The 13188-nt window shown below is 35.9% G+C and overlaps 1 protein-coding gene across 1 annotated transcript in view; it reads left to right on the top strand.

Annotated features, from left to right (window-relative positions):
• The window catches only part of NUBPL (NUBP iron-sulfur cluster assembly factor, mitochondrial), a 254330-nt gene that overhangs the window by 231140 nt on the left and 10002 nt on the right, over window positions 1-13188 (top strand). The window contains exons 9-10 of the mRNA XM_060143898.1: window positions 6656-6776; window positions 10533-10615. Coding sequence (XP_059999881.1) covers window positions 6656-6776; window positions 10533-10615 — 204 coding nt within the window. The remainder of the gene's footprint in view (window positions 1-6655; window positions 6777-10532; window positions 10616-13188) is intronic.

Below are 13188 nucleotides of genomic sequence, written 5' to 3'. Positions count from 1 at the left end.
GATAACCACACGAGTGTTAGCACACTCAGTTGATGTAATTTCAACTAAAAGCAAAGAAACTTGACAGTTTATCTGTCCTGAATAGTCTTAAAGGTAAATGTTTCATTTCTGTTCAATTTTAAAAAATATTCATAAATCACAGACCCTGATAATTTTTTTTTTGCATCTTTAGGACCTTAGAGCAACATTAGGTAGGAGAACTATCAAAATAAGTTCTACAGTCAGCCTTTAGTTGTCAACAGCAGCACTGTCCAAGAGAAATGTAATTCAAGCCACAAATGTGATTTTAAAGTTTTTAGTAGCCATTATTTTAAAAATAGGAAAAGACAGGTAAAGTTAATTTTAATAGTATACTTAACTAAGTATATTGAAAATACTGTCATTTCAGCATGAAATCAATATAAAAATTGAGAATCAAGCAAAAAGGAATTGCATTTAAAAATACTAGGAATTCTGACAATTCAGTAGGAAAAGAACCACATAATCAATGGAAAAAATAGGCAAGAGACCTGAACAGATACTTCACAGAGCAGAATATACAAATGACCAATAAACATGTAAAAATATGCTTAACTTCCTTACTAATTTTGGCAACACAAATTAAAACCACAGTGCACAGGATAGCTGGGCGCAGAGGCAGAATGAGAACAAACTGGAATGCACCTGTACCTCTGCACATTTCTGTCACCACCTCTGCCCACAGGAAACCTTTAGAGTGTAAGGCCTAAGCCTACACCTTCTCTTCCCAAATCTCATGCCACTTTACCTGTGGTGAACTTTAACCAGGAGACATATAAGGAAGGAGATTCTAGGAAATATAGTTCCTGGTATAAACAGATTGACAATTGAAAATCCAGCATAATGAGGTACTACTCCATACTTACTATACTTGCCAAAATGAAAAAAGCCTGATGATACCAAATGTTGATGAAGCTGTGGCATAGCTGGAGTTCTCGTTCATTTGCTAGTGGGAGTATAAATTGGTAGAATTTTATTGGAAAACGGGCGTTTTTTTAACTGAAGTTAAATATGCATAACCTAATACCCAGCAAAAAAGACATGTATTAAAATGTTCGTAGAAGCATTGTTTATAAAAATCTGGAAACAACACGGATGATCTAACAAGAGAATGCATAACTGTGATATAGTCATCATGGAATCTTAGGACTCACTGAAAATGAACTACAGATGTACATGGTTTAGCTGGATGAATCATACAGACACAGAAGAATACATTGCATTATTACATTCGTATCAAATTCAAGACAACAAAATTAATTTATGCTGTTAGAAATCTAACCACCAGGTTGTTAGTTTATACTTTTGGCAACCTGATTTGGAGAGTATACAAGGAGACTTCTAGGGTGCTGGCAATGTTTTATTGACAGCATCATGGTAACCTGGGCCTACTTAACTTTATGATAAGTCCCTTCAGTCATGCGCTTGTGATTTGTGTACTTTTTGTGTGTGTTCATGATACACTTCAATGAAAAAACTTAAAGAATAGCTTGTAAACTCTAAAAAATTATTGAGATATTTTACATTCTTTTACTTATACTAAGTCTTTGATATCCAGTGTGTATTTTACACTTACAGCACATCCCAATTCAGATTAGCCACATTTCATGTGTTTAGTAGCCACATGTGAACTAGTGGCTACCTTATTAGACATTGATGGGCTAGAACTCCATCATTTCAGAGCTCTCTGGGCTTAGGCTTTTATTTCAGTTCTTTCCTTGGAGTGTCATGTGGAAAGAATAGGAGATTGTTCTTTCCAAAGACCTCATCTTAGTTTTACTGCAACCTCTGTTTTTATAGAATATTTTCTGTTTAAAACAGATGGTTATTTTTGGGTGCAGGTTCACAAGATGACCAATAAAACATCATTTTGGTTATTTGTTCTTATTGCTTTATTGGCCGCTGTTCACATGACCACCTTTTGTAAAAGCCAACATTTTATTGAAGTCTGATATACATACACAAAAGGGCATAAATTGTGAGTGTATATAGCTCAATGAATTTTTGCAAAGTGAACACACCCATTGCTTGTATTCAAGAAACAGAACATTACCAGTACCCCAGAAGCTCCTGCCTTGTGCCACCTTCTGATCACTACCCCCAAAGCAGAACCCAAATTATAACACCATAGATTAGTTTTATCTGTTTGTGAACTTAATATAAATGGAATAATAAGTATATACTTTTGTGTGGCTTCTTTTGCTTAAAATTATGTTTGACAGCTTCACTCATACTGTTGATTGTAGCTATAGTTCTCTCATTCTCATTGATGTGTAGCATTCAATTGTGTGAATATACCACAATTTATTTGTCCATTTTACTGTTGACGGACATGTGTGTAGTTTTTCGTTTTTGGATAATTAGTTATGAACACTTTTGTAATGTCTTTTGGTAACTGTTCACATTTTTTGTTAATGTATAACAGAGTGGAAATACTGTGCCTTAATATAGGCATACGTCACTTTAAGTAGATAACTACCAAACAGTTTTCCAAAATGGTGTACCACTTTACACTCCACTGAAGCTATGAGTTTTAGTTGTTCCATGACCTCACCAACATTTGGTATTTGGGTTTTTTTTGGGGGGGGGGGGGTTGTTGTAGTCACAAGGACGTTTTTCTGTTCTAATCAGGTCTTAAGCATAAATGTATGGTATCTCGTTGTGGTTCTAATTTGCATTTCCCTGATGATAATTAAAATTGAACACTTTTTCTCATGTTTGTTCGTCTTTGGGTATCTTTTTTTATGAAGTTCCTGTTAAGTCTCTTGCCCATTTCTCTGTTATATTATCTGATTTTTTTTTCCTTATTGATTTGTAGGAATTCTTTATTTATTCTAGATAAAAGTCCTTTGTTATATATGTGTATTATAGATATCATCTTTTGCTCTATAGCTTGCCTTTTTACTCTCTTAACTATGTCTTCTGATAAGTTATTAATTTTAAAGTAGTCGAATTTAACAAAAGATTTTCATTTATGTTTAGTGCTTCTTTGTGTCCTGCTAGAAAAATCTTTGCCTGCCTCCAAGGTTATAAGTTTATTTTGCTGTTTTCTTCCAAACGTGTTTTGTTTTATCTTTCATATTAGCTCTCCAATCCATCTGTAATTAATATTTGTGTATGGTGTGAGATAGAAGGTTAAGATTCCTTATTTTCCATATGGATATCCAATTAACACTGCAGTGCTGTGTCATCTCTATTATAAATTTGTGACTTCCATGTGTGAGTCTGTTCTGGGCTCACTCTTCTGTTCCATTACAACTTTTATTTTTTAGGGAAAGTGGTATTTGTGTGGGAAGTTTTTGAGATGAAGGAATTCTAGAGTTAAGAGGAGTTACTTTGTTCAACGTAACCTAGGAAGCAGTATTAGGGCATTTATCCTTTAACTAGAAGAATATTATCAGTAATAGAGCCAAGCTTAGGTATCACAACCTCTTATTTTCAAACATACAGAGGGTTGTTTATCTCTAAATTGTTTTGATTATACATGCTAATTAATAAATGATGTTTGAAAAAATATATATAATTATAGATATAGAGATTCTATAATGTATACTGTATATAGATATATAATAAATTATATAACTATATAGATATATAAATTATCTGTACCTATATATAGATTTTATAATGTATACTATATATAAATATATATTGTAAATTCTACGTATCTATATATAGTACACATTTATTACTGTGCCAATATGTTATTTTCATTATAACACACATACAAAATTGGAATTAAAAAGGAAATCATAAGGAAGAAATAGAAATTTTAATACTTTCTTCTTACACCCCTGTGTCAGCCAATATGGGCTGGATTATGTGTACTAACAACCCTCAAATTTCAGTGGCTTAAAACAACATGAGTTTATTTCTCTCATGCTACACGTCCATTATGGTTTGGCTGTAACACTCCTCTGCATTGTTCTTACTCTGGCACCCAGGCTGATGGAGCAGCCACTTTCTGGAAGCTTGCTAGTCCCAGGGACAGAGGGAAACATAATGGGGAATTAGCACTTAAAGCTTCTGCCTAGATGTGACACATGTCACTTCAGCTCACATTTCATTGTCCAGAGCAAGTTACGTGTCCTCACCTAATTGCAAAGAAGAAAAATGCTAACCTTGTGCCCAGGAAAAAAATCCTATGCAGAGAACTGTGCAGGAGGAGACCTAGAGTATTTTAGACAGTACTAAAAACTATCACCTCTGAAATGACTAATTTCAGAGCACACAGCCCTGGATTTGTGTTTGTCTAAGAAAATAAACACACAAAGACAAGTCCTTTTAGTTTTTCCATTCCATGTTGTTTTTAAAACCCTACAGTCCTGAGAAATGAAGTCTCCTACAACTATAGGCACAGTGGTCTCTCTTGCTTAAAACCCTTCAGTGGTGTCTCTGTACTCATACAACCCAGACACTAAACGGCCTGTAAGCCTACTTTTCAGGCCTCATCTCGCACCACTCACCCCATACCTAAACTATACTGCATTTCAGTTCCTTGAAGGAGACAGGAGACATGCTCCTACTTCTGTCTTGAGTGTGTTTCCTCCCTTTCTCCTTGTTTTTACCTGCTTTAACTGTTAGATCAGACATTTCCTGCAGGAAGTCCTCTGTGACTCCAGGGTAGATAGAGTCCTCTCTTTTCTACAGTCTCATAATACTCTGTACTTTGCTTCTAGAGAAGCTGTTCCAGTTTATAAAATACATTTTTGCACTAAGTTTTCAATCTGTTTCTCCAATTAGTGTGCAAGCTCCAAGTCTGTTTTGCTCACCACTATATGCTACACCTTGTGTTTAGCCTAGTTACTGGCATATAATAGGATGTCATTAAAGACTGAGTTTGGTTATAGTCTTATGTCTGTGACATTTATGTAGTCTATATAGAGAATGTCTGAGACATTTATACAGTCCATAGTGAACAATTTAATAGTAAGTTAATCACAAACAAACTTCAAATACACTCTTGCTCCATGCCTCTATATCTTGGGAAGTCTAAGAGATTCCAGAGAAGGAATACTTTTCCCATTCTCTCTGTATTAGAATATACCCTCACTTAAATTTTAACGTTGTGTTTCTCCTTTTCCCACTTCTAGAGTGATATTTTTACATTAAAGCTGAAAGCCTTGCAGTTAGGGGGTATATCACATTTAACATAAATGGCAGTAAAACTACCCAAGTAATGAGTGTATTATATAGACATAGTGAATAAAATAAGCTGTGTGGTATTTAGCTAGGTTTTCCTCTAACTTTCTGAAGATGGTGCTGAATTACCAAAATACAGTGTGATTTATTTTTTGTGATGCTTTGCATCAGCAAAAGGGCATATGATATTTGGAAAATGCTTACCTACATACTCATGTCCCTCACTATTTGTCTTCATTTACATGTATTGTAGAAAACCTTAGTCTTTCCTGTTTCTCTTTTCAGAAAGAATAACAAATTTGATCACCTTCTTATTTATATGTTTCATTGTGGACTATCGGTTCTCTTCTGCATTTAAAATGCAAATGTTCTAATAGAGATATCTCCCATAATGATAATCTTATTGGTGGGATTGATAGGATGATACAGACATTGTTATCTCTAAGCCTCTGATAGTTGTTTTCCCCATTTTTATTCTAGAAGAGAACCACGGCTTCCCATCAATAAAAAGTAAGATTAAAAGGATCATGAATAAGGATTATATTTCCAGAACCTGTCTATTTTATTCAACAAATGTTTATGAAGTATCTAGTTTGTGCCAGAAGTTGGGGAAACTCAGAAAGAGATGGACACTTTGTATATAGCTTTAAATTTTTGCTTTGAACAATAACATTTTGATAAGAGCTGAGTTTCAGTATTTTGCTGGCTGTGTCACTTTTCTCACCTATAGAAAGGAGATGATAAAAATCCATCTCATAAAGTTCTGTGAGGAGTAAATAAGATAGTGCATATAAAGCACTTATCCCAGTGCCTGACATAGAATAAGCGCTCAGTATGTGTTAGCTGTTATTTACTGTGAGGCTTTGTCCACGGTTAGCTTCTTAACTATTTCTTTTCCTGTGCTTCTTCCTGCTGTTTTTCCCATGTTGCCCTCAGAAGTGAATTTCTAAAGCGTACATCTTATTGCGTATCACTGCTGCTTTGGTACCATCTCTGTTGTCTCAAGAAGAAAGTCTCAAATACAGGAATGGCATTTGGCACCTTACCATCTGACCCTGACCTTTCTTACCAAACTAGCTTCTGCCTTGGCAGCCTACTGGGTTGCAGCCCAAAAAGGCCACACAAGTTGTAGTCCGCGGCCTTGGCTTATGCGCTTTCTTCTGCCTAGAATTCCTGCTGTAGGCCTCAACCTCTCTTCTCACACTCAACCTGAAGAAGCGATTCTGTCTGGGCAACTCAGAGGTCCCTCTCATTCTTCCCAAACAGAATTTTTTGATCCCTGTCATTTATAACTCTTTAGCATTTATCTCATTATTAGAGTTAATGACATGTGTCTTGCTCTCCCACCAGCTTGAGTTCCTTGAGAGCAGAGACCATAACTTATTCATTATTGTATCACTGGAACCTAGTAGGCATGCAGGAAAAACTTGTTGAAATAATGGATTGAAACTTGGTTTAATTTTGTTTTGATTTCAGTGTGTCTTTATTATTCTAGGTTCTGGGCCTTGTCCAAAATATGAGTGTTTTCCAGTGTCCAAAATGTAAACACAAAACTCATATTTTTGGTGCTGATGGTGCAAGGAGACTAGCACGGACCCTTGATCTTGATATTCTAGGTAAGACCACAGGATATTCTTTTGCAAAGAAAATGGCATGGTGATGAAGAATGTCTCAGAAAAGGATGAATTGCTTTTGGCTTTGTGTTTTAAATTGTTAGTATAGCACAGTTCTGTGTGTTAACCTTTCTTTGGCTTTTTGTGATACTTCATTAGTGGAAGGCTTTTTGAATAAGGGGTTTGTTCTGCCAATTATGATAACTCTTGCTATAGATAAAAACTGCCTATAACTTGAATTTGAGAGGAGAGTTTTGTGGTTTGAGTATTGTGATTTGAAGCCCGCATTTTAAATAATGATCCTCAGTTTGTTTGCTACGTTGGGAAGACAGCTCTCAGTATTAGCAGATATATATACAGAAATACCTGTTCTGTATGTTGTAGCAACCTTTGGAAGTGTCAGTTCTTGGTGTGTATAAAGAAATGCCGTCCTGATCAGTTCTGAATTTATTAGTCCTTTTGCTGTAGAAAACAGTATTTTCTGTTTTCTGTAATCTTCTTATATGTAACCTTTTTATTCTGTAATCTTTTTATGCCATGTCTATAAAATATGCCCCTTGAAATTTACACTGTCTATACAGTTCATCTTACTGAATTGAAGGATTCATTAGTGTTTTGAGAAGTAAAATCATGTGTTAAAGGAGCAAAACACAGATTTTGGATAAAACATGATTTTTAACAAATCCAAAAGCAACTTAATGGACTTCTTAGGAAACATGTTTGATATTCTACTTATGAGTTTTTTTTTTCCTTAATTGATTAATTATTTATTTATTTAATTTTTGGCTGTGTTGGGTCTTTGTTGCTGCCTGCGGGCTTTCTGTAGTTGCAGGGAGCAGGGACTACTCTTCATTGTGGTGCATGGACTTCTCATTGCGGTGGCTTCTCTTGTTGCAGAGCACGGGCTCTAGGCGCATGGGCTTCAGTAGTTGTGGTGCACAGGCTTAGCTGCTCCACGGCATGTGGGATCTTCCTGGACCAGGGCTCGAACCCGTGTCCCCTGCATTGGCACGTGGATTCTTAACCACTGTGCCACCAGGGAAGTCCCTACTTACGAGTTTCTGTTCGGAGCAAAGGCAGGTGTTAGATGCTAAATAACGGAGGCATAGAGTGGATTATTAGGTTAGGGTAGTTAACAATTAAGATCCCTTAAAGATCAAGGAGTTTCAAAACATTCTTTATTATAATTAAGTTTCTAAAATTTGATGTTAAATGTATTATTGTTTTTATGCATTTGTACTAAAGCAGCTACCACAGTACCAGGTGAACACTAATGATATATTTTGATACATTGTTATAATAGCTACTAATTATATTCTGCAACAGTTTTTCATTTAACCTAGGAAGTTCAATTTCCCAAATCTGCATAATAACATAACAGATTGACATTCACTTATATAATAAAGTAAGTAATTATAATGACGTTATTGAATTATACTGACAGTATTATAATTCTCTAATTCATGAATGGGTGGTATGATTTTGTAAGTCAGTTATTTAGAACTTGAAACGTGTCTCCTAGAGAAACAGTTTCACATATGGAAGATACATTTTAACCAACAGCTCACAAGTGTAATCAGAAAATCAGAAACACTGATTACTGATCACAGAAAGTGGGTAATGCTATAGACTGCTGTATCTCAAAGTGTTATGGGAAAAATAATTTAGAGTTCTAATGTGGAGCACATCTCCTCCTTTTAATGTCATGGGACCCAGAGGGATGTCCCATGAACTGGAGCAGGGGCTCTGATGATGAAGAGGTTGGAATTGGGAATGAGGAACTGAAATCAGGGAAAGAGCTCTCACAGCCATGGCCTCCTGGATGGGTGAAACCCACAGGACCCTTTACTGACTGCCTGGCTGCCTCTTATTTTCATCCATGGGGCTGTGTTTCAAATGATTATTTCGTAAAATGGCTCTTCAGAACTTTATCCATATTCACCTACAGGGGCAGTTTGTACATAGTAGTTAAAGCTCTCAGATCATGCCACAGAAACCCCTTTAACTTATGTCACTGAAATGTGCTTCCTTCAGCCCTAACCCCTCAAAAATACTTTTCAAGGCCAGGCTGAACCTTACCCACTCTCATTACCTTTACTCCTTTTTATCCTTCTCCATATACGATTGTTAGCCTATTACTGCTCTCACTGTGCCACTGTTTTCTAATAAGGTTTTCCTCTTTCTTGTTCTACCCTTCTGCGGATTGTGAGTCTCTGGAGAGCAGAAGTGATGTCACTAGGTGGCTATAAAACGGAGAAGGTTTTACTTTTTTTTCTTTCATTACTGTAGTAGAAATGAAAGCATTCAGTATTCTTTACTATATAATGGCAGTTCATAAATCAAGAGAAAAAACTTTGCAGGTTTCTAAGTATTTTCTGTAATATCTTCTCCTGCCTGCCCCTGTGATAGCTTCCTACAGTCTAAAGTTGATCTATAGAATAGACATCAAATTTACTGAAAAGCTGGTCTTTAAATGGTTACTGAAGTATTCATGTATTTTGTCTATTGAAGAGTTAAACAGTTGGTTAAGATCTCAAAATTTGCTGGTAGGAGGAGCATGAAATATCTGTTCCTCCATGTAGCTCATAATATAAATTGTAGTAGGTTTGTAATTTTGTAACACATTCTTCTGCATTATTTCTGTTGCCTGGCTGAATGAATTCTTTACATAAAACACACACACACACACATGCACACACACATGTTTCAATAACCTTTGGGTGGACTTGGAGTAGGTGTAAGAATGCTGAGTACCATGACAAGTCAACTCTTCTAGTCCTTTTACTGCAATTTTTTTTTTTTTTTTTTTTTTTTTTTTCTGGTACGCATGCCTCTCACTGTTGTGGCCTCTCCCGTTTTGGAGCACAGGCTCTGGACGCGCAGGCTCAGCGGCCATGGCTCACGGGCCTAGCCGCTCCGCGGCATGTGGGATCTTCCCAGACCGGCGCACAAACTGGTGTCCCCTTCATCGGCAGGCGGACTCTCAACCACTGCGCCACCAGGAAAGCCCTACTGCATTTTTAATCTCAGCCTTTTGAAAGGCTTCATTTGTGATGGTGTGGTAGAAAGAGTCAATTGGATGATGGATCAGAGCATTTTTCCTCTAAATCCTACTACCTAATATATCCTCAGGGAAGACACATACCCTCTCTGACCTCAAGTCTGTATATTGGGGGTTCTTATATATTTTCTGAGAGCTCATCAAGCTCACAAGTTATATATAATGCTATATAGATTAATACATAATAAAAGAAAAATAATTCTATCTGATAAAAAGGCAGATAGTTGAAATAACAGGTCTGGCCTAATTTTCAGCAGTTCTCTTAGCTCAGTCATCTGCCATCGGGAAGATTATTTTTTTGGCTTTTTTTAAACTACTTTGCCACCCCATCTTTTCCTCTTATTATGTGGCAAGATATGTCTATATCAGTTATTACAGGGAGAAAAATTTACAGATGTCTTCCAGGCCATTTGTTGCTGAAAGACTTCCTGCAAAGAATAAATCAGAGGCCTTATTCCATGATTGGCTGCCACACTGCTTTCATATATACATATGTGATCATGGAACTGCCCTCAAATGGAATATTTTGCCCCTAATTTTCATTTGAAATTTGTTTTTCAGAGATTTAGCGATTTGAGGATAGTCATAACTCAAGTTGATTTGAGTCGATTTGTTTCTTTCTGCAATTCAAAGAATTAAATTCTAAAAGCCAATATACACTTTTGCGGTACTAATGGATATCTGGTGGGCTCTTTTAGGAGATATTCCCTTACATCTTAATATACGGGAAGCTTCAGATACAGGCCAGCCGATTGTGTTTTCACAGCCTGAAAGTGATGAGGTAAGTTATATTTCTAAATATGTATTTTAATTTCTTTTCACAGGATATATACTTTTTGATGTATAGAAAGAAAGTTGGGGAGATCAAGTTTGTCTATTTGGAATACATATGTTAAACAAAGATTAGTTAACTTATCCAAAGTATCTTTAAGTTACTATTTTATATGGTAGACATACCAGTGCTGACTCTGAATTATCAACTGGACACGTTCACCTACAAAGAATTGTCACCCAACCAGTTTTTTCATGAAGAACACGAACAGTAAGAGCTTGTAGAGTTCTTATGTTGCTGGCTAGAAGTATCTAACTGCCCGAGGTTATTATATTTCAGTATTAGAAGTTCATCTGATTGTTGGGAGAAGGAAACCTAATACAAGAAAATATTGAGTCGGATATAGGGAAACTGTATAAACCTTTAGAGATGGGATTTTCATTGCATTTATTTTAATAAATAAGATTGAGGAGGTGAGGTGGGAAAACTAGTAGTGTTTCATTAGCTAATATCATTGGGGATACAGTTGATAGATTTTCAAAGATTGCTGAAGCTTAATGCCTTTAAGCATAAATTCTTTAATTTTACTCCTTTTTAAAATAGAAATAAAATCATCCATATATATCTCTTCTTTCCTAAGTAGCACTTGCTATTTAGGTTTGAAAGTGAGCCGTCATCTGGTACATCAGTTTTGATGTCGTTTTTGTGCTCCTTTGCCAAGCAGCCCCAATCAGTCTTCTAGTAGTTCCTTTTTTTCCCTTATGTAATGAGTATAACTTTATAGTACCATTATTTTGTCTGTCCATAACTACTACCCCTTTTATTCTAGCTTGCTTCCTCTAATCCCATGTGAACTGGAAAATAAAAGAGCCAAGCTTGGTTAGAGCTGTGAATAAAGTAAGGGCAAAACTGACAGTCAGGAGTCTCAGATTGGTAAAGTAGATTCATTCTGAATTATCTCTTTTAGGTGCCCAGAGCTCCTTTCTCTTTCTTAAGGGTTGGCAGTTATGATATAGGTGATTGAGTTGCTGGGAATATGATCTCTGAGTAAACGCAATGTAGTACTTATCATTGTTTTTCTTTTCTCTGCCTTTTAGATAATAAACATTAAATTTCCTTTTCAGTCTTTTCTTAGAAATCTTTTGGATAAGCAAAAACCATAACCTTTTATTGCTTTCATAGTTGAAGTCTGGCAATCTCAACTACCATAGGTATACTTAATGCAGTGAATGAAAAGTTGTATGAAAATTGAGGGTTTTTAAATTACACACTTTTAAATGCTTCCTGAGAACAGACAATTTAAAGACATTCTATGGTGAATACAAATAATTACCTACTAGTTTAATTCAATTATGAACTTACGTTTTTAAATATTTTCCCACCTGTCCATTATTGCTTGTTTTCTTTGAGATTCTCCAAAAGCAAGAAACATTTCAAAAAGTTAAAGGAATGTAATATAACAGAGAACATATAGCAACCATCAAAAGGTAATATGATTTAAAACTCTAAACAACAGTGTTTGTAGAGTTTGTTGGAGTTACATGTTTTTAAAATCTCATTTACATTTACGTAAACATTAGACCTATTATTTTACTGTTGCTGGGTGACATTTATGGGAATGTGAGCAAGCTGCCTCTTTGGGGTTTAAGTTAGATTTGATTTGGTGAGGTCTCTGCTAAAGTAGTGAGAATTTCATGCACCACATTGTCAGCCTTACATGTGAAGACTTCTGCCTTATATATGAAGACTTCTGAGCAATTTTAAGATTTAGACATGTCCGTGAAAAGGAAAAAAAATGGAGCCTTATATTTAATTTGTTTCCATGGAAGTTATTGCTTCCTACTCTTAGATTGCAGACATTCATTATTATTAACCACCTTCCTAATAATAATAGCAGTTAGAGTATGCTAGACACTGTTAGACATTTATATACTTTCTATGCTCACAAGAACTTAATGTAATATATAAATAGTCCGCATTTTGCAGATGAGGAAACCGAGGCTCATAGAAGCTAAATAGGTGTCCCAAGGTCACAGAACTAATAAATGGCAAGATGTGATTAAAAAGCAAGTCTGTTCCTTCCAAATATTGTCCTCTTTCCGTTGTATCACATTCTACTAATAGCTATGATTTCCTCAATTCCTTCTAAGAAGTGAGTACAGTACTTGAGTGTATTAAATACAATATATTATTTGATTCTCATAGCACATTTGTGAGATAGGTATGATAATCTCCATTTTTCAGATGAAGAAGCGAGATTCATTTATAGTAAGGAATTTGTCTGAGGTAGTACTAGAGGCTATTTCCACACTCAGCTCTGAAACCATAGCCCATGGATCCTCTTCCTGGTGCAGTATCTGCTTCCCTTCCTAATTAATTGCAAGATTACTTCAGTGTCTCTCTATTGTGTATATGTAGGCTAGCTTTCAGTTCACCTCCTTTTCATATCACAGAGATCTAGAGAAGAGGGTGGGCACACTCTGCCCCTCAGGTCCCACTGGTGTGCACAACCACAGGGCATAATACAGAGAGGATCCTAACCTGGGTCTGAGAATCCCATGAAGTTATATCCAGAATGTATG

The sequence above is a fragment of the Lagenorhynchus albirostris genome, chromosome 1 (assembly GCF_949774975.1).
Source record: "Lagenorhynchus albirostris chromosome 1, mLagAlb1.1, whole genome shotgun sequence".
Classification (NCBI taxonomy): domain Eukaryota; kingdom Metazoa; phylum Chordata; class Mammalia; order Artiodactyla; family Delphinidae; genus Lagenorhynchus; species Lagenorhynchus albirostris.
The sequence above is the reverse complement of the archived record's forward strand: the minus strand, read 5'-3'. Positions and strand labels throughout refer to the sequence as shown.